Genomic DNA, 22,357 nt, shown 5'->3' with positions numbered 1-22,357 from the left:
TACTGTACCCCTTTCAGGAGTCTGATGCCTGAGCCCTGCTGCCTGGGACTCAAGCCTGAGCGCTGCCAAAGCATGTAATTTAGCTTTCTAGGGTCCCCTGTGACATGGGACCCCGGGCAATTGCCCTGCTTGCCACCCCCTAATACCCACCCTGCACTTGCAACCCCCCCACCCCCATCCATGCCCCCCAGGTTGTGAAACACTGATCTAGATGAGTTGAGGTACCCCCTGGAAGACCTCTGTGTACCCCCAGGGGTACAGGGACCCCTGGTTGAGACCCACTGCTTTAGAGGTTTCACTGAATAGCTAGTCTGCTTTTGAGGAAACTGATATTTTGTCAGTGTGTCTTTTTAAAAAATGTGCACACAGAAGTGCATGTGTCCCAGGGTGCACTTCTGGATGCAAGGGTCAATGTGTGCGTGATCACCTTTATGCACCCCCCAACTTGGGCATACAAACTTCTGACTGCACTTTCCAAATGATGTGCCTAAAGAATTTAGACAAGGTGTGTTTTCTCGATTAATGCATTGAACAAAACATTGTTTTCACACAGCTGTGTTAGTTCCCGAACAATAAAAATAAAAGCATCGCCCACCCCCCCAAAATGATTACTTGTTTGGCTTCCACTGTGTGCCAGCACCCTATCTAGAGGGAGAGCTGAAATTAACATTGTCACAAACAAAACACTCTATGCAATTTGACTGGACACTTTATAAAGCCACACAACTGGATGGATTCCACTGTGATACGAGATGCTACACACATCTTGAACCACTGCAGAAAAAAAGTGCAGTCACATAAGAAGATGTGGTTAAAATTTCATAGCTAGGCTATTGTTCTCCTATAAGTAAAAAAGAAAAGAAAAGATTGTTTCCTCATAGACCTTTTAGCAAGTGAACAGCTTATTTTACCAAGGTAAAAGGTATGATAAATTGTATAAACTTAATGTTCACCACTTTATCGTTGCTAAAAATGGGGACAGGGAAAGGGGAAGCTTTCAGTGCTGCTACCTGGCTTTTCAACATCTTGAGAGCTTACTTTGTCAAATAATCATACTGCATTTTACATCAAACCATTTCACAGTAAAACACGCCAAACGAAAGCACGGAAAATCTGTATTTGTTAGTGGGACAGGGTTTAAACCCTCTCTGAATGTTTGTGTTTTATTTCTGTGATTTGGTAAATCACAGGATAAAACCCATCCTAAGTGACCAGAAAGCAATTTCTCATCACACCTATTGCATCTACCCTAACAACATGGATGACCATTGGCAACAAGCCCTGTACAGCACTAGTGCTGTGGAAATCCTCAAGCGCAGTAAGATCAAGCTGTCCAGCAGTTTAGACAGAGCGAATGCTGCACCAGATGCTTTGTGCTGGCAGTGTTCTGTAGGTCACCTCACAGTCATTATGAGTTCCATGCCAAATTTAAAACAAACTTGTGTTGTTTTTTTTAATGAACCCTTAAAAGAAAGAAAAAAAAAAATCACATCCCTGAAGTAAGAAGTACTGGAGAAAAGGCTGGCAAGATGTAGGTAGAAGCAGAGAAGTAATCAAAAAGGTTCTGGTGTATGAAACCTTGGACAGGCTTTCACAAGAGTTCTTCAAAAAGAGGAGGATGACTCACTTGGACTCTCCCACAGTGATGAAGTAAGTACCTTCTGTCTTCAGCAAAACTAAATGTGAAATTCTGCCCCCCCCCCAATGAAAGTCAATGAGAGTTTTGCCTCTGGGTCAGAATTTCACTCTATGTTACCTGCCAGACGTGCCCGACAAGCACAAAGGCTTTAATCAATGTACTCTTATCACACCAGACAAGGACATCTAAGAAAATCCGAGCCTGTTGGGATGTTTGTTTTGTTTTATTGTTAAGTCTCCAGTTCTGATCTCACTTACACCAGTTTTCTACTGGCTTTGCTCCACTGACTACACTGGACGTACTCAGATTGACACTGGTGTGAGAGCGAGATCAGAACAGTCACCATTAGAACTCATGTTACCTGCCAAACACTGAGTTGCCTCTTCTAAAAGCCTTGCTTTCACAAGCCCAGTAGAAAGCTGGACTATTTTTCCACTGGGTCTAAAAGAGAGGCTTGAAAGGAAGAACACTAAAGCAGCTGAGTCTAATACCAATTTCTTTTGGAAACAGCAGAATTTGCTTTTATGCTAATGCCCGGCACAGCTCTAACACTGATCTGAAGTTCCCAAAAACTGAGACATGGGCCAGATCCTCCCTCAGCTGGTGTAAACAGGCATAACTCCATTGATGTCAAAGGTAACTTACATCAGCTGATGATCTGGCCCCAGGGGGGTTTGTTTTTATTGTGCGTTCCCTAGCCTCTGCTTTCGTTGAATTAAGGAAACTGAAAATATAAATCCTTTGCTGTGATCATGATCAAATGTCAAGCACTATGCTTGTGATTTCCCTCTAATGGCTCTGTTGATGACTGCAGGACTAAAAAGGTTTATGACAAGGCAATATGGGATAGTTCTGTGGTTATGACTTTAGGAGTGTTGCCTAAGTAAGGACTGCAAGGTTTCAGTTATAAGATCCCTAACTCAAACTTGAGCTGAATAATGATCTCCAGGATGAAATGTTAAACTAAGGATTCATCACCCCCTTGCAATCTCTCCTCTCCTAGTGTCTAAGGTGCAGTATGGAATCAGAAGAGGGGGTATGAATCAGTTAAAATGAAACATTCCTTATATCTTGCTACCCAGGAAGTCCAGGCTGATGAGGGTCCCAGTGAGGCATAACATAGCCCCTCTCAGTCTGGCTCTCTGTACTAGACAGTACCTAGTTTGTGAATCAAAACCAGTACTTTATTTTCCAGTCCTTAAAAAAAAAATCTAAACACAAGTATTCACTAAGAAATTGCAGTTACTCCAACAGCTGCAATTTCAAATTTACTAAAAGCTGTTGACTTAATGATGGAGGGGGGGAAATGCAGTTTGGAGAGCTCTAGAATGCTTCTTTCCAAAGCCTCATGGGCTATTTTAACCAAACTAGCTGATATCTGGCTACAGTAGTTATGTAGAATTTCAAGATTTAAAAAAAAAATTTCTCAGGATACCTGATGACATTTTGGCAAGGCTGCTTTTGTCTCCTATTGCTGATAGGACGAGAACATTGATTTGCTTTTATGCCTAAATACAGTATAACCCGAGGATTAAACCTAGGAGATTCTACTACTCCCTGTTCTTAATTCACATCCCCAAACCCTGATGCAAACAACATCCTTTAATTGTTTTCTATTTGCTCAATGTCTAATTCACCATCTAGCGGAAAGACATTCCGCCCCCCTGTCCCACTACTCTTCCATGAAGCTCTTTCATCTTCTTTTCTACTGCTCTCGTCTTCCGTGGCACAATAATCTGACTCTTCCCAAGAGGAGTCGTCTTTGCTAACTCTACATTCTTCTGCGTTTGAGTGCGGCTCTGGCACAGGGGTGCAGGCTGGTGTCCTGCCTGGCATGACATCAGAGGAGGACGGAGATGCTGTCCATGACTTGGGGCTGTTGACACCAGGGCAGAACTGATTCTGCGGAGCACAGTCATCTACTGTGGTGCTAAGGCAGCTAAGGCTGTTAAAGGTTTGACGATTCTGCAAAGGGAACATAAAACAGGCAGATGAAACAATGGCATTCAGTTTGCACAAACAAGGTCAAAGAATCAGCTGAATTTAGAGAGAGGGGAAAATGTACTGCTTCCCTTAGGACATCTCCCTGCCAGAGCAAAAATGGTCCTTATTGTACACTTACCGGTGTTCCCCCCCACCCCACCATGGAAGTTTCATGACACAGACATTTTCTAAGGATTATCCCAGGGAGAAAATACCCCAGGTACTAAAAGGCTCTTTAATCTAGCAGAGAAAGGCATAACAAGAACCAGTGGCTGTAAGATAAAGCCCATCAAATTTATAATAAAAAGAACGCCCAATTTTTTAACAGAGAGAAATTAATATTGGACCAAGCCACGACAGGATGTGGTGGATGCTCCATCTCTTTTTGTCTTCAAATCGAAACAGGATGCCTTGCTGGACGATAAGCTTTAGGCAAACTTATTGGGCTGAATACAGGAGTAAGTGCATGGAATTCTAAGGCTTGTGTTATCCAGGAAGTCATACTAGATGATCTAAAATTCCCTTCTGGCCTCAGAGATCTATAAATGAACTCCAACAGCATTCAAAATGATTAATTGAAATGTTCCTCTTAGAGTCTTCAGAAGCCACTGCGGAGAATGCTGTTCAAGTCTCTCAAAAGATAATAATTACACTTAGTAAACCCTTTGTGAAAAAGAAAAATCCCATCAGCAAACCCATCTAGCAGACAATCTGCCTCTCTCAAGCCCTCAAAGACTTAATATGTTACTTTCCCAAAATCTGCCAGTAAGAATTAGGTACTCTTAGCAGCAGCAATTTACATGCTGGAAATCCAGTCCTACTGTTAGTTCCCTTTGCAGTAGTTCTTGCATTTCTTCCACCTTCTGTAATGTCTGCTGGATGCAAATGTAGCCACTTAGTTTTGGATACATTACACATTACCCCAGCCTGCCTGCTTTAGGACCTTGAGATCTGAGAACTCAATCAGCACAGATCCATTCAGTTGCAACTAAATGAATTAATTTTTTTAAAAGCCATTTACTGCCATTTGATGGGACATTTTGGACAAGCTGATATTACTGAAATATCATGCATAAAAGGATCACAGCTACTGAGCAAGGAGACTTCTCCCTTTCATAGGAGCGCTTGCAGTATTGCTCCTAAATACGTGCTTCTCGTTACAAATTGTTTAAATCTATGGCCAGATTCAGGAAAGCCTTTAATCTTGTAGCCTCTGTAGGCTGCACCTCTGTAGTAGGAAATGGAGAACTGGCTCCATTTTATATGGATTAGGACCCTAATTTTAAGCATGTGTTTAAGACCCATTGATGTCTATAGGACTTATGCATGTGCTTAAGTGCTTTTCTGAATTGGGGCCTTTGTGGTTATGCCACAGTGATAAGCACTGCATCTCAGTACCATGCCCATTTATTAAGGGGAACACAAGATGATCTCTGTATCGCTCAGCTCTGTATGAAACAGGCTTTGTGGTTGGTTGTAGTTTCTTGATACTCTTTATTTAGCTCACATACTGTCCGATCAAAATGGTTTCAAAACACTGACAATGATGAGATCTTTGCTGGCATTTAGAATTGCTCACGTTAAGCTATGGTATGTATGACATGACAGTTCTCGTCCCTGGAGATACTGCTGACTGCACATGCATACATATTTGTAGTGACACTTTTTAAAAGAAACAAACAAAATTCTAATCACTTATCTTTATTAAAATAAATTGCTACTCTCCTGATGTTCACTATGTAAGCAAAGCACGTACTGCAACAAGGAATATCCAGGGACCAGTGCAATTTGCAGTAGAACAGGAAATCCCTGTTCTGAATTTTCCAGTGGTTTGTGAAAAGAGGCAAAAACAACTGAAGAGGGTGAGACCAGAAAGACAAATGGACAGAGGCAATGCAAAGTTGCAAAACCTAGGGAAAGGGATAGAAGTCTCACAAAAACAAAGACCTGTGGAAATCTAACATCAGCTGATAAGAAATGAAAGCATATCCCTTTTGAGTTAAACAAGGACTTTAAGAAAGCACAAAGATAACTTTAAGAAGTCAAGTGATCACTGAAAATATTACAGGAAATAATGTCACTCCCCTCAAACTGACAAAATGTCCTTGCACCTACTTACACTGAAAGGTAGCCTACTATTAATCATTAGTTTCTAGTAATCCCATCTGTGCCCCATGAATCTAAAAATCCTTGGCATCTACAGTGCCAGTTAAAGCAATGCATGGATATCCAATGGTTTGTGTACACTTCTCCCAAAACGAACGCCAACCATGTGATGCTATCATGTAAGCATTAACTCATTTCACAGAAATCTGGTCTGGCCATATCCTGTCTAATCCACATATTGCTATACACCCAGCACTGTAATATCTGAGTGCTGTATCAGAGCTATAGTCAGATAAGGGTGGTTAACATGTTTAGTTCATGTTGCTGTATCCTCCTGTAGAACAAGATTGTTTTAATTCAAGGCTAGGGTTATAATTAGCTTTCAGAACAGACCAATGTTATACTGCAAACGGGTGCTGCTAATCTGCTCAGTGTATTTTGGAATGCTGGTGTGAAAAATCCCCATTATATTAGGATTATGCCACAAACCACACTGCTGGTCAGATGATAATACTCAGCATGAACTTGACACAAGAATATCCAATCACATTTCTGAGTCACCTCCAGATGTACAGTTTGGGTTCACTGGTAATGATGGTGCACCACTGTGGACTGCAAAACCTATATGGCATTTCAAAAGAGCACAGTTCATAGCTAGTCTTGTCTGTTTTCAGTTACACTTCCTGAGTTTGATTTAAAAAGTGGGAAGGGCTGCCCACGGACAAATGGATCAATTGCCCTGGGAAATGCACTGATTCAGCATATCTCACAGGCAGGCTTTAATAGCAGGGTGGATGATCAAGGTACTAAAAGAAAAGGAGTACTTGTGGCACCTTAGAGACTAACCAATTTATTTGAGCATGAGCTTTCGTGAGCTACAGCTCACTTCATCGGATGCATACAGTTTCCACGGTATGCATCCGATGAAGTGAGCTGTAGCTCACGAAAGCTCATGCTCAAATAAATTGGTTAGTCTCTAAGGTGCCACAAGTACTCCTTTTCTTTTTGCAAAGACAGATTAACACGGCTGTTACTCTGAAACCTGCCAAGGTACTAAAGGGGCACTCAAGTATATAGGTAGTGGACCTGGGGGTACAGCAGTGGTTTCTATCATATACAGGGTTTACAGTTTGGTTCAATGGCTCTCAGCACCCCCACTCTACAAATTGTTCAGGCCACCCCAGCTCTAGGAAGACAAGGCCATTGCAGAGAAGCTAAATGAATTCTTTGTGTCAGTCTTCACTACAAAGGATGTGAGGAAGACTCCCACACCTGAGCCATTCTTTTTAGGTGACAAATCTGAGGAATTGTCCCAGATTGAGGTGTTAGTAGAGGAGGTTTTGGAACAAATTAATAAATTAAACAGTAATAAATTTCCAGGACATAAGAACATAAGAATGGCCATATTGGGTCAGACCAAAGGTCCATCTAGCCCGGTAACCTGTCTTCCGACAGTGGCCAATGCCAGGAGCCCCAGAGGGGATGAACAGAACAGGTAATCATCAAGCGATCCATCCCGTCGCCCATTCCCAGCTACTGGCAAACAGGGACACCAGAGACACGATCCCTGCCCATTCTGGCTAATAGCCATTGATGAACCTATCCCATGAATAAAGAAAAGGAGTACTTGTGGCACCTTAGAGACTAACAAATTTATTTGAGCATGAGCTTTCAGAAGTGAGCTGTAGCTCACGAAAGCTTATGCTCAAAAAAATTTGTTAGTCTCTAAGGTGCCACAAGTACTCCTTTTCGTTTTGCGAATACAGACTAACACGGCTGCTACTCTGAAACCTATCCCATGAATGAATCTAGTTCTTTTTTGGACCCTGTTATAGTCTTGGCCCACAGGGTATTCACCCAACAGGTCTGAAGGAACTCAAATTCGAAATTGCAGAACTACTAACTGTGGTATGTAACCTATCACTTAAATCAGCCTCAGTACCAAATGACTGGAGGATAGCTAATGTAACTCCGATATTTAAAAAAGGCTCCAGAGGTGATCCTGGCACTTACAGGCCGGTAAGCCTAACTTCAGTACCAGGCAAACTGGTTGAAACTATAGTAAAAGAATAGAATTATCAAACACACAGCTGAACACAGTATGTTGGGGAAGAGTCAACATAGCTTTTTTAAATCCAAAGCTCACTGCAAAGAGTTACAAAAGGATCTCAGTAAACTTGGAGGACTTGGCAACAAACTGACAGCTGACATTCAAGGTTAATAAGTGCAAAGAAATGCCTCTTGGAAAACATAATCCCAACTGTACATACAAAATGATGGGGTATAAATTATCTGTTACCACTCAAGAAAGAAATCTTGCAATCACTGTGGATAGTTCTCTGAAAACAGCTTCTCAATGTACAGTGGCAGTCAAAAAAGCTAATAGAATGTTAGGAACCATTAAGAAAGAGATAGATAACATGAAAATATCATAATGCCATTATATAAGTCCACAGTATACCCACATCTTGAATAGTGCATGCAGGTCTGATCACCCCCATCTCAAAAATAGATATATTAGAATTGGAAAAAGCATAGAGTGGCAAGAAAGAAGATTAAAGGTAAAGAACAGCTTCCATATGAGGCTAGATTAAAAAGGCTGTGGACTGTCCATCTTAGAAACAAGACGACTGGGGCGGGGGATATGATAGAGGTCTACAAAATCATGAATGGCATGGAGAAAGTCAATAGGGAAGTGTTATTTACCCCTTCACATAACACAAGAACCAGGAGTCACCCAGTGAAATTAATAGGCAGTAAGTTTAAAACTAACACAAGGAAGTGCTTCTTCATCCAATGCACAGTCAACCAGTGGAACTCGATGCCAAGGGATGTTGTGAAGGCTCAAACTATAACTGGGTTCAAAAAAGAATTAGATAAAATCATGGAGGATTAGCCAACGTTGTCAGGGATGCAACCCCATGATCTGGTGTCCCTAAACCTCTGACTGCCTGAAGCTAGGACTCGACAACAGGGAATGGATCACTCCACAATTGCCCTGTTCTGTTCATTCCCTCTGAAGCACCTGGCATTGGCCTCTGTCAGAAGACAGAATACTGGGCTACATAGACTGTTGGTCTAATTCACTATGGCCATTTTTATGTTCTTGTGATCTAAGCCAGTGGTGGGCAACCTGTGACACATGGGCCCATCAGGGTAATCCGCTGGTGGCCTGCCAGACCATTTGTTTACATTTGCACAGCCACCCGCAGCTCCAATTGGCTGCAGTTTGCTGTTCCCGGCCAATGGGAGCTGCGGGAAGCGGTGGTCAGGCCTGCGCTGCTTCCTGCAGCTCCCACTGTCCGGGAACGGTGAACTGCAGCCACTGGGATCTGCGGGCGGATGTAAACAAACAGTATGGTGGCCGGCCAGCAGATTACCCTGACGGGCCATGTGCGGCCCGCAGGTTGCCCACCACTAGTCTAAGCGGTACTGATTGGCTTAGATGACCCCCTTGCATACATGTGTGAATGTAATAGATGGGCTGTTTCCTGTGCAATACATGGTGTAATAAACTCATTGCATGCATAGAGAGGAGTCAAGACTTTATGTTAACCATGCCATAAACAAACTTTCCGAAAGAGGACACTGAAGACCACACAGCCATTTTACGTTGCCGCATCTAGTTTTTTTAATGACACATTCTGGCAATGTGGTGTGCTCACAGTATCTGAGTAGTACTAGACGCAGTGATTTAAAAGAGTGAGTGGAAGTGATGTGAATGTCTCTGCAGGAGCCCATGGGACCATACTGCTATACTTCCCTCCCAGAATGCCTGATATCCATGACTCATAAAAATAATGCTGAGAAACATCTTTCCCCTTTTATTGCTTTAAAATGCACCAGGTTGTACCAGCTGCTGTGTTTCTGGGGGAGAGAGGGGGGAAACTACCCTTCAATTTGCTACTGAGGCCCTATTCCCCCCGCATACAGCAAAACATGAAGTACTCTGGCTAGAAACACCATTTAGCTCAGACTTGATTTTAAGCAAATGTTGCTCTCAGACCAAAACAGCAGGAGCTCATTAAATTTTGGCAGCACAGTCATGTGACACCCCCCCCTCCCCAGGAGCCATATGCAACACATCCAACCTGTCTCATTGTCTTCAAAGTACTGACTCTCACTCCACAAGCTTCCTGTCCCAGCATGCACTGGATCTTCATGTAATACCTGGGACAGCCTTTTGAGGAACTGTCACTACCTCAGTGTTTCCTAATCCTATTCTGGACCATGAGGGAAAAAAAAAAACTTCCCTAGATGTTATGATGAGTATTGAGAGCTAATAATTTTCCCCTGCTGTACATCCATGTAAGGAAATGGGTAACAAAATCTACGTTTTTATAGGGATCTACAATACCACTTAATGCAGCAATAAAAGTGTATGTTAGAAGCGACAGCTACTTCAGCTACTCTGACACAACAGTTTGTTGCGACTTACCTCAGTTACTCTATAACCAAAGGGCTACCACAGCCAATACAAACGTTTTAGCATCCCGTTTTGAGTGAAAGTTATGTAAAACCACAGGGCAAAGGCTGCACATGCTCTCTCTTTGTGTAAATTATTATCTCCTGTGACTTATTCTCTCTCCTTTCCATATGCCTATCTCTTGCTTTTGCATCACAGAAACACATGATTCCCAAAGGAGGAAGGCTCTGATGAAAACCAGCTGTGTAGACCTTTTCAGCAAAAACATGTGGGGGGTTTTCATGGGCCAAGTAGCCTGCTATGTAGCTACCAATGTTCAGGTTTAGCTGTTTAGAATATGAATCTAATAAATGTGCCTACAGAAGAAAGTATCTGTTCTGAATGAAGACGATCATCTGACACTCACTTCTGAAAGAACTAGAAGCTGAAGCAGATAAATGCAATACAAACAAACAACCGATTAGATTCAAACTCTCTCATCCCCACAAACTCTCATTTCTCTACATGGGAATTGCATATGGCATAACCTGTAGCATATTTGGAATGCAATAGGGTGGCAGGTCATGAGATCCCTGAGTTTAAATGATGAAGTAGCTTGGTTTTTCATACTGGCCATTACTAGGTTTGTATGTATATATTAGCTAGTGATAGCAGAGATAAAAAGGGGAAAACAGTGCTGTCTCCATACTGTGTTTATATGTGCATTTGTATTCTCTTAAAGACTATGGGCTAAATTCACTACTGGGGTAACACAGAATTACTTCATTGGAGCCTCACTTGCTTATACAAACAAAGAATTCTGTGGCTTTGTATTAGAAATTTTCATTTAAAAAAAACCCCAACTTCCCAAGTAAAGCTGATGGCTGGCATTCTCCAGTACTCTACACAGATTTGTTTTGGGATTTGTCTCTGGCGCGCCTCTCACATCAGGAGTAACGCAATCGAGGTAATTTACACCAGTGTAAGCCTCATCTCAATGAGAGTAGAGTCAGACTCCAAATATCTATTGAGTAATCTGGTGTCAGTGTCTCAGCTACTTTACACTTCAATTATCTTTTCAAAACACAGAAACCCAAGGCACCGGCACTAAATTTATACAAATTGATCATCTCCTGAAATGCTTTAATCTCCATCCTTGAGCATTATGTTAAATGAAGCATCATCAGAAAAATAAGACATTGCAAGCAAAGGCACAGTTCTATATAATAAATTGTTGTGATTGAGTCTTCCACTAGGAGTCCCTGCAACTCCAACTCAAGGGACGCAGAGCCAGAGTCTGATCTCATTTACACTGCTATAAAGCCAGAGTAGCCCCAGTAAGTTAAATGGAATTGCACCTTGGAGCAGGTTTCACTTGGAGGCCAGCATGCCTAGTGGCCAGGCCATGGCTTGACAGTCCTTCAACCCCATAGCAGGTTTCACTCTGGGGCCAGCAGGCAGACTGTAGCCAATCAATTCCCCAGTACTCCAAAGCTCTCCTGGACAGATTGAGAAAGATAAAGAAACCCAGGCCTTCCCTCTGCACTGGGTCCTGGCCTAGGACCCAGTGGGGAAAAGGGTGGAATGTCTTGTCACCTCTTCCTGGTGCACCTGACCAGCCTCTTCCTACCTCCCCACATTCTCTTCTCTTTGACGTATGGTCACAGCCTACTTTCCTGCCCAGTTGGAGTACCCAATCAGTCCCAGAAGCTCAATCATTCCAGCTCTCTTCCTAGTCCAGTTATGCTCCATCAGCAGTGTGTGTAGGAGGGAAAAGGAGCAGGCCCCTACAATCCCAGTTGGGCCTTACCAGACCCTCTCCTGTGGACTGCTTTGTCCTCAGAAGCTGCAAACTAGGTTCCTCCCTTCAAACTGTCTCTCGTTCATCCTCCCTCCCTGCTTGACTGTCAGAGTCTTTTTCTGAGCAGATCCTCCACTTGGAGCATGCCCCACCGTACTGCGCCTTCACTCCCTTAGGTTCGGTAACCCCCCTCACCACACCAGCTTACATCAGGTCTGAACTTGCCTGGAGGCAAGTGTCAACTAGACAAATGAAATAAGAAATGTTGTGTTTTTATTTTGTTTTGTCTTTTTTTTTTATGGGGTGGGGGGAGGGAAGGCACAGACATTCAGCCAGGAACAGTCTTTTCTTAGAGGGGGCAGAAAACAATGAACTGATCTAACAGCATCTTTATCACTCCTGGTGCTTGGTTACTGCAGCGTATTGAGCCATATGAGTGAATTTCTTTGGAAGCCTGTTTGTGAAAAATAACAGCTAGTGCATGAGTTCAGCGGCTGCATTTCAAATGGAAATAGCTCTTTTCTTTAAAATAAAACCCTCAAAGAATCAAAAGGCACTAGTCCATATAAAAGACTAGGTATTAGTCCATATAAAGGCCTTTGTGTTGCACAAGGCACACAGCAAAGAATCGCTGCCCCAAGGACTATCCTTTATGAAGTGGTAGATGGTACATGTGAAAGGCCTGGCATTCTAACTGGTTTGTGATGTGCGTTCTCCTGTCTCAAAATGCAGACTTTTCTGTTCATCCCTAGGAAGCTGCAGGAGAGCTGAAGTATACTAGCATGCTGAGCATAGTGCTTTTGCAATGAGTTATCCATATCCTATTTCCCTTGCAACGGCTTTCATATATCATTTGTTGACAGGAATATTCTCATCCTGGGTCTATGTAAAACACATATGAGATTCCCAGTGCCAAAGAGGTCGTTTCAATATTCTGATGTAGCATGATTTCAGTAAGAGGTTCTCAAAATGTGGTGCGTGACCACTGGTGGAGTTCTTGCTTGTGGTCTGGTGGCAAGACCCTGATAGTGGACGCCAGCTCTGTGACAAGATAGTACACTACATCACTGCTCCTGACCAACAGTTGGAGAGCTCAAGGCCTGTGGCCTCACAACAGCCATGCCCCTAGCCCCTGATTGGCTGGACAGACAGCATTCTCATTGGATACCTGGCCTCTATAAAGATCCCAACAAGAAGAAGAAGCTGGCCTGAGCAACAGGCCATTGCCTATTGGTTGCTGCCTCGACTGCATTGCCTCGCTACCTTGTGTAACTTTACCTTGCCATCCTCCTATCTCACCTGATCCTGCCCTGCTGTGTGGCCTGACCTTGCCTTACTGCCTTACCTAACCCACTGACCTAGCCCCTTGGATTGGAGCTCCACTGGTCAGCCACAGGGAGTATAAATTTCTAAGCATCTAAGTGACTTCACAGTCTAAGCCCTATTTTTCAAAAGTGACTTAGGTACTTAGAAGCCTAAGTTTCCTTGAAAGCCAATAAGACTTAGACTCCTAAATGCCAAGGACTTTTTTAAAAATTGACTTAGCCTAAGTGGATTTTTCAATTCATTAGCAATTTTGAAAAAATTGGGGAAAAATTTAGTTTCAGGTTGAACCGAAAACAATTTTTAAACACTTTTTAGTGAATTGAAAAGTTGGGAAAAAATTGTTTTGGGGGTTTGAGCATTTAACATTTTAAAGTTGTTTTCAATAAACGTGAAGGAAATTTTGAAACAAAGCCATTGTGCGCTGAAAAACTGGAATGTTTCATTTCCAAAATGGTAAAACAAACATTCTGGCTTTTTCAACATTTATTTTTTACAACACATAACTGATATGAATTTGCAAAACAGTGTGACGATGTTGAATCTGCATTATTTACCCCGCCCCCAACCAAAAAAAAGTTTGACAAAAAAATTTCACTCAGCTCTACTCTTAAGTCACTTAAACACTTCTGAAAATGTTGCCCAGGGTGCTAATTCTCCTGCACCTGTCAACTCGTATTAAAAGACCTGATAAAATAAATCTAATAGGTTTCTGCTATTAATTTTCCATGTAAACGAATGCTGCAGTTGCTCCAGGGATGTTGTATTATCATGAATGGGAGAGAGGTGTCCACACAATCTTAAAGATGTGGTCCATGTAATGGTGAATGGAAGGGGAAGTATTGGGAGTGGGATTTGGAAGTCCCCCTGAGACACCTCTTGATTTCAGTGGGAATTAGGGGCCTAAGTACTTTTCAGGATCTGAGCCTGTATCTGTAGAGAGTCATTTTCTCATTGTCCTATAACATCCAAAATTAGATCTGCATCTGCTGCAATTCGACCTCTGACATAAAACCATTAAATAGAAGGATCACGTGTAAGCTGATGAAAAGCTCATATGCTCTTGGGTTGCTGTATATTTTGTTGCCATGCCTAATGAAGGAAGAACATTGCTATTTCAGAGCTACATGCAGTTTTATAAATGAGACACTGTTTATAAAGTTGATTTGCCAGCACTCAATTTAGAAAGCAAGTTTTCCCAGGCACGGAGTTTCTGTGAAATCCTCTGTGTTACTAATCCTCATTGCACTGGTCTGAGGGTAAAGAGAGGAAAAGATGGCCCTATGACAATTCATTTGGCTGGCATTCTGAGGTTGTTGCAGCTGTCCGTTTTAACAGGAACAGAAGCCTTGCTAATCTTAATGTCATAAACTTTGGCGGGATCTGTGATACTCTAGTTACCCGGTAACAGATGAGGGGTATTAAGTTTGTGAACAGTGTTGCAAATTAAGTTCTTCGTGCCTGAAGGAGATGATCTCCTCTGCATTCTAGGATTAATGATGTATCCCACATTGTCTTCAAAGGACCTTTTCACTCTTGCACAATTTCAAAACAAACATTTTGTTTGTCTTGCCTACATTGTAGACTCAGTCAGAAACCTCCCTTTCTCGTCTTTTGGGATGAACAGAATTTTCCTTGTAACAAAAGAAAATGTACCCTCCGCAAGCACAACATTCTTTCAAGTCACCCAGCTGCAGATACGCACTTGTACTGTACACTGTAGAGCTCAGTTTTGTACACCTCGCACATGCAAAGCTGCCAATGAAATGTGCTTGTGTAAGGACCAGAGATGGTTAAATGTGGGGAAACCCCCCAAAAAAACTGATTCATAAATATTTTCTCAGATAGAAGCCTTGAGTTGAATTAGCCATGATATGCAGGGTCATATTGGACCACATCTTCAGTTACTGCCAAGGAATTTAAGGCCTGATCCAAAAGCCTATTGAAGTGTGTGGAAAGAATTCCACTGATTTTAATGGGCTTTGCATCAGGTTCACACAGTGCATATCAGGGAATAGCATCAAGCACAACATTGCACTCCACTGATTGAGGGGCTGCTAAGTGCAAGGCGGTCTCCGGGCATAAGTTAGAGCAGCCCATGGGCTCTACTGTTTTTAGTGCAGCTCTTGGATACTCCTACAGAAATGGGGGAAAACACCTTGAAAAACACCTCATTTGTTTTGAGAAGGCTATGACCTCTACTTCCAAATCTGATTAAAGGGACTTTCCTCAGACAGAGAACATCAAACTTCAAAGGAGGGGCAGATGGTTCAGAATTAGACCTGTGTGTGTACACATGAACAGTGCAATCAAACAAATAGGACCTCTTCTACCATGATTTTAAACTCTCCAAACTCAGTTATATATCTATAGCTATAGATTATGTAAAATATATACAACAAAAGCTTCACTCACTCATTCTCATGTGTTACTCTAGAAGAAAAGTGCTTTTTCATACACATTTTGGGTCTGTAATGGAATAACTGTACTTTGATAGGAATCTTTAACACACTAGTGAGGTTATTGTATATGGTAACATGGAAAAAGCTTTTTGAGCAAGGATCTGCAATATTCTTGTGATGATGAAGCCCACATTTTCACCTGCTGTTGGATGTCTCAGCTGCCTGGTGAGCAGATGTGAATCAGATGCTATATTCACTGCACCATCTGTTCTACATTCATCTGGATTTTTTTTTGTTCATTTATTGGGTGAATTTAGTGCTTGTGAAAAGTGCTGGACTGGCAAAAAGTCCTCTATTTATATCTGCCAGACAGAAACAACATCAACATAAGCAGTACAAGCTTCCCCACAATATCTCACCAGTAGTAGTTCATTCTCCACTCCCACTCAGCCCTTCGCTGCTTCTGTGACTGTTAACGAAGTTGACATATAGCACGTAGTGTGCTGGCAGATTTTGTAATGTAGAAACTCATCCACTTTGAACAAGACTGAATTCATCACTGCACATCCAGTCTGCAACTGGGTGCTTCAGTAAGATAATTAATAGTGGGTAATTTGGACCATTGTTTTCACTAAATTGGGTTCATATTCCCCACTGGACTGCCATCAGGCAGTAATAACTTTCAGTCACCAATAAGTAAGCTGAATCTGAACCAGTGAATGGCTCTATAGTCCATTTCTAATCTCATGAGCCATTCAGTTTATCCTGTTATCCCTTCCAAAAATATGAAATCTTAGGTGCCCAAAGAGAGAGTGCTGATAAATCTACATATATGGGAGGGAAGTAAGAAGATGCTAAAGAAACAACATTGCCATAAAAATTAAATATATGTAAGAAAAGCCTAAAAAAGCAAAACTTCTACATCTCTCCTCTTCTTCTTCTAGCATCTTTAGAGCTAAGGAGCTGCTGACATCTCCAAAAGGTCAAACTGCAGGGGAAAAGCCATAAAAACGCAAAGCTGCAAGACCAAACTGAGGGAGCTACAGGCCGCCAACCTCAGTTCTTGCAAACCAGACCACCCTCAGGGCAGGTCCTTTAGCACTATCCAAGACCTCTTGTATGACTGCTGTAAATGCTAAATAAAGCACACACACTTTTGTTTGACAGGTTTCAGAGTAGCAGCCATGTTAGTCTGTATTCGCAAAAAGAAAAGGAGTACTTGTGGCACCTTAGAGACTAACAAACTTATTTGAGCATAAGCTTTCATGAGCTACAGCTCACCTCTTGTTTGACTTGCACTTTACTCTGTGCCGGTCCAGTCTTGTGAAACTAGGCACAGTGCAGCGACCAATGAGCCCAACATATTCTAAAGGGAAACGATACTTTATTTGGTTTCAAGGCCTATTCTGATCTTGTCAACTTGCCTGTGAGTATCTATGCCCTACACAGGGATTGCTCAGGTTCATGGGTGCCTATTTGATCTCTATTCTGCCTTTTGCTGTATACTCTTGTGCCCCCATCCAGGGGCCTCCTTTGTGGGAAGCTGGAAGCACAGAACAATTCAAGCAAGAGAGATGATCTCAGAAGCACTCTCAGCAATATGTCTAAAAAACTCCAAATACACAGCAGTACGATCCACATATCTGAGGAGGAATAACAACGTGCAGTGTTTATCTGAGCATCACAGGGCATACTTAATTATCTAGCTGGCCTGTTTGTATTTGCACTGGCATTTTTCATCTAGGTTTTAATTAATCTAAGTTTTATGGATCAGGATTCCATGGAGCTGTTTGCACTTCAGGGCATTCCTTATATTCCCTAACCTCCATCCCTGCATCTTTAATCCAACCTTTGGTTAATCAGTATTACACAGCTCGGAGAACATTGCTTGTTTAGAATGCACACAGTTATACATGTTCTGCAGTACCCAAACAGGCCTAGACATGCCAGGGCAAGTTGTGCTGGCCTTATCTCTGCCCTTTTCTGATTCAGTCTGTTTAAACAAGGCTGGGAATGTTCTTCTAACATAATGTTTTCTATTTAAAGTACAGTAGCTCTATTATAGAATCTACTTTTTCCTTCAGTCAGTTGATTCATTTTGTTGTTCCTTTTGTGTGAATTATTAAATGGTTTTCCCGCAGTCAAATTCTGCTGTCATTTTCAAGGATAAGTCTATACTGACTTCAGTGGGAGCTGACCCTATGTAACTGATAATAGAAATTAGCTCTTGGTGTTTGTTTTCACTTGGTTTCAGATAGGAGTGATACCACCTGTATGCATGATTGTAAAATGCTTATAACAGATGAACAAGGCATTTGGGAGCCGGGGTTAATAAAGGAGAAAAATGTGTTATTGTTTGTATTTTTGCTTCTTTAGCATGTATTACCTCTTCCTGACCTCCCAGGGAACCAACAGATATACCCTTAAACAAGGAATCAGGACTTCTTACGCTTCTTAACACATGTGGCAGGACACATTGATTCTGCAAACACTAACTCACCCAAAGCCTACTGACCCTGGTGGAAGTCTTTCAATTGACTTCAACATGCTTTGTATCAGGCCGTTGAGCAGTACCACTGGTATCAATGGGACTACTCCATCTGTATAAAGTTCCTCATGTACTATAGGGTTTAGAAGACTGGGCTCTTGTCTGCAGCTGGGTGCTTTAGCAGAGCAGTAATTATAGAGTAGCTGTGACCATTAAATTCAGTGGGAATTTTGAACATGCAAGGAATACACAACTGAGCCCTGTGGTCAAAATTATCAAATTTCAGGCAGCCAAATTTCAGGCACCCAAACATAGCTGGAGGAACATATATAAAAGTGACCTGAACATGTGCAGCTCTTACTGACTTAAGTGGTCACTGACTGACTTTTCTCGGTGCCTATGCTTTAGGCACCCAACTTGAATGTTTGGCCTGAATTCTTAGGAAAATAACTCTTTCATGACCACCTTGCATACACCATATAGGGGCTGGCTAGATTTTTCGGCTTCTATCTGCACCTTCCCGATGCAGCTGTCAATCCTTTAACTACATTTGAAATAGTTTCCAAGATGTGCAAATCAAGCACTCAATCCCAAGACAACTTTACAATTCAATGTCTCTTCTGTGACAAGTCACTAATTTAGGGTTGGATGCAAAACTGACTGGAGTCAATGGGAGTCTTTCCATTGAGTTAATGGGCTTTGGGCCAGGTACTTACAATTTCCTCCAGCCACTGTTTTTGTATCTAACAGACAGAGTTATATATTAAGAATAAACGTGGAACACAGGCAACTTAACCACTGCGAAAGCTAAGGAAATTCACCTTACATGTTTCTTCATAAAACTCTCTGCCGCCCCAATAAAAGGTAAAACTTAAACTCTCTCCTCCAATGAAATTCTAAGAATGTCTCCCTCAAATAAGAAATCCCCAAGTAAATATGCTAGAATAAATATTAACAGAACTATAGTCTCCAAGGTAAAACACTTGGAATGGGTTTTGCACAAACACTTTTTCCCCCAGTTAGGTAATTGCTGCAATTTTCTTGTTAAAGGTGTAATGCTACAAACTGTCGACAATAACAACCCTACCTACTAAACTGTCAGCACCTCCTATTAACACACGGTGCTACAGTTTCTTCATAGGGCTGAAAATAACTATCTATGAGAAGGAAACTGAGAACTGACCTGTGGGTGGAAAGTATTCCGCCTTCTCATACTGCAGAGAAATCTTGCTGTGATGGAACAACTCCATCAGCCTTTTCCTTAACACAGCAACTGCTACTCAAGCATTTGCACTAAAGGGAAAGAGGTGCAGGCAGGCGGTTCAGACCAAAACATTAGATTTAGGGGTTTTTTAAACTTAATTATAGCAGGATCAGCACCCCAACTGGTAATATTTAAGTTCCATAAATTTCCAGTCGAACCCCCTTTTCAGTCAAACCATAATTTTCTCAAACTTTCATTTTAGGCCACTGTATTTGAGACTTGGTCATAGCCTGTAGGTAATATCATAGAATCATAGAATATCAGGGTTGGAAGGGATCTCAGGAGGTCATCTAGTCCAACCCGCTTTGAGTGTGTGCACTTCTGAAAGTTTGAGCCAAAATGTTTCAACAATGTTTTAATATAAAGAGAATGATAACCAACTCTGTTTGAACAGACCTCCATCGGAAACGACTGGGAGAAGAAAGCTGAATTTTGGCATGGAAATAGCTCTCACTGAGGAGAAATACATTTGGAGAATTTGGGTGATATTTTTTATTGATTTCACTGAGTTATGGCTCTTTGAAAACTCCTTGTAGAGATACACAGTGCATTTGCACAGAGGTTTTTTTACTAGTGTAGGCTGTGTTGCATAGTTTAGCTGCGTAATGAAGAGTATACTGATGGTTCAGTCTGTGCAGGCCTTAAAAGGTGAAAGAGTTTAGAAATGCCTGGTTTGTTAAATATGTGTAAGCAGAGATTTCACTCATTTAATAAAATCATCAGAAACAGCATGTCATGGATAGTGTAAAGCTGCTCCCTCTGCAATATGGCAGCACCCTGCTAAACAGAGTCTGATGATTATATGACTGTATAAACAAACACTCACTGTTGTAATGACTATTGTTTTGCCCCTGATAGTTACATGGCAAGTATTTGTAAACCAGTTAAAACTTCCGAAATAAATAAATAGTTGTTTTTTAAAGAAGAAGGGCTGCTGTGCACCAGGCAGGGCTAATGCCAAGTCCCAGAGAGGACAGAACATCGATTGAGATTGCTTTCTTTTACAAAACTCGGGAAATGACTTACGAAAACTAAGTTAAGTTTTATGTTAAGGTTTTATTATTAAGCAATCTGTTATCTCTGCCTGCCCCATTGTACATAACACAATAGTCTTCAACTATAACTACAGTTTAACATAGAGTTTTTCTACATGGGTGTAGCATCTTGTATGTTATAGTACTATGTCTATGCCATGCCAAGTCTATGAAAGTACACAGTATCCACACCTGCACCATGTATTAGGGCTAATTTACACCCTGGTATGCACATGAGGTTGTAAGACCCACCCCCCCCCAAATGCATGGCCATGTTACATGTGCCAGGATCTTGTTTCCAGAGCACAAGGGCTGCATAGCTACTGCTTCCCTCCCCCCACCCCACCCACAGGCAAGTGGTTAGGGTGGAGGTGGAAGGGGAAAGGGAATAGTATGCAGAGCCATTGCTCCTCCCCACCCCATGCAAGTGGAGCTAGCTGGGGCTGGGCACATGAAGAAAAGGAAGTAGTGCCCTTTGAAGAGATGCAGACCACTACCCCTTTGCCAGATGTGACCCTGTGCAACTTCAGCACCTCCTCTCTCAGTCACAATCCCTCAGGGGACTACTCGTAGGATGGTGCAGCTAATACACCACACACTACTAATGGCTGGGCCAAAGGCACACTATAGCACTGAATATGGCACAGGGATGGAGACTTTCATATGTCACCTTAGAGAGCTGGGTCCTATTCCCATTTCTACCAACTGTGACCTTGTACAGCCTCTCAATACCTTGCTTAAAAACTGGTAGGAAAGAGAGTTGCCTGCCTCCTAGGGAAAGGGTACTGAGACCTTGTTCAGTAGCAAGGGTTGTGAACTGCAGAGAAGTATTAACATGAGTTGGTAGAAGAGGCAAATCCAGGCTTTCCGGTCTCCTAGGCCAAAGAGTATTTTGAGTGAGCTTTTACCTGAGATGCAAGCAGGCATGCAGGGTTGCAACTCAAACCCTGCTAAATTGCAATAGTGTACATAAAACATAAAGTAAAAGAGACAACAATAATAATACAATTCTTGGACTAAATTTAAACTAACAAGTCTGTTTTCACTGTGCAAACTCTAAGAAATAAACAAATAGGCATCATGAATAGTCAAAAGTATGTTACATTCTTGAATGCATTCTGTTTTAATTATCAAAAATGTGATTAGAAAGAGCAATTGGGAATTTTTTTCTTTTTTTAATCATAGCAGCATCTCATTAAACCCAGAGCTGAAATGAAATATCTCAATGCATTGATTCTGTGCGCTAATCCCACTGCAGGACTATAATCTTTCTAACTGCTGGTTGCACTGGATTTCTAATTTACACGGTGACTGTGAGCTTTGGAGTCTGTCTCCAAAGGATGCTGAAAGATGTGGCTGTCTTACTTCTACCAACAGTAATTGGCTACCACTGCCATCATATACTAGGGCAATGAGGAAAAGGCTAAAGAATTCCAAGATCAACATTCATACTGGAGGAAAGGATGCAGATTTTATACTGACATTACTTTTTCCTAGAACAAACTTCCAGTGATTAATGAAGTGTCAGAAAAAAATATGACTGAAATATCCAAGGAAAAAAACACAGGGCAGTTATAAAATATGTGAAATACAAATAGAATACTCTGTCTGTCCTAGAGTCTGAGCTGGATTATACCTAGGGAAACAGGCCCAGATATTGTCCGGTCATTAAGTTCTTGTTCATCCAATATTTTTTCCGATAATTAATAGCTAATGCCTGTTTACCCCTTTTGAATTATTTCAACTCACAGGAAATTCTTGCTGGCTGAAGTGACACACACAGATGGGGTCAGAACTGTGCTCTCTGAGCTATGGGCTTCCTTTGCAGTCCTGTATTGGCCAGTCACATAGTGATCTGCATCTGGGTTATGCAGGACTTGGGGAATTCGAAAGACTAGATACTTTATTATTA

At 41.8% G+C, this 22,357-nt stretch overlaps 1 protein-coding gene across 3 annotated transcripts in view; it reads right to left on the bottom strand.

Annotated features, from left to right (window-relative positions):
• Positions 1-190: 190 nt before the first annotated feature.
• FAM53B (family with sequence similarity 53 member B) overlaps positions 191-22,357 on the bottom strand; it is a 128,263-nt gene continuing 106,096 nt past the window's right edge. For all 3 annotated transcript variants that reach the window (XM_073354113.1, XM_073354114.1, XM_073354115.1), the window contains one exon: positions 191-3,604. In XM_073354113.1, the coding sequence (XP_073210214.1) occupies positions 3,242-3,604 (363 nt within the window). In that variant the 3' untranslated portion in view covers positions 191-3,241. The remainder of the gene's footprint in view (positions 3,605-22,357) is intronic.

The sequence above is a fragment of the Lepidochelys kempii genome, chromosome 7 (assembly GCF_965140265.1).
Source record: "Lepidochelys kempii isolate rLepKem1 chromosome 7, rLepKem1.hap2, whole genome shotgun sequence".
NCBI classification, from domain to species: domain Eukaryota; kingdom Metazoa; phylum Chordata; order Testudines; family Cheloniidae; genus Lepidochelys; species Lepidochelys kempii.
Note: the sequence above shows the minus strand (reverse complement) of the source record. Positions and strands in the feature narration are given on the sequence as shown.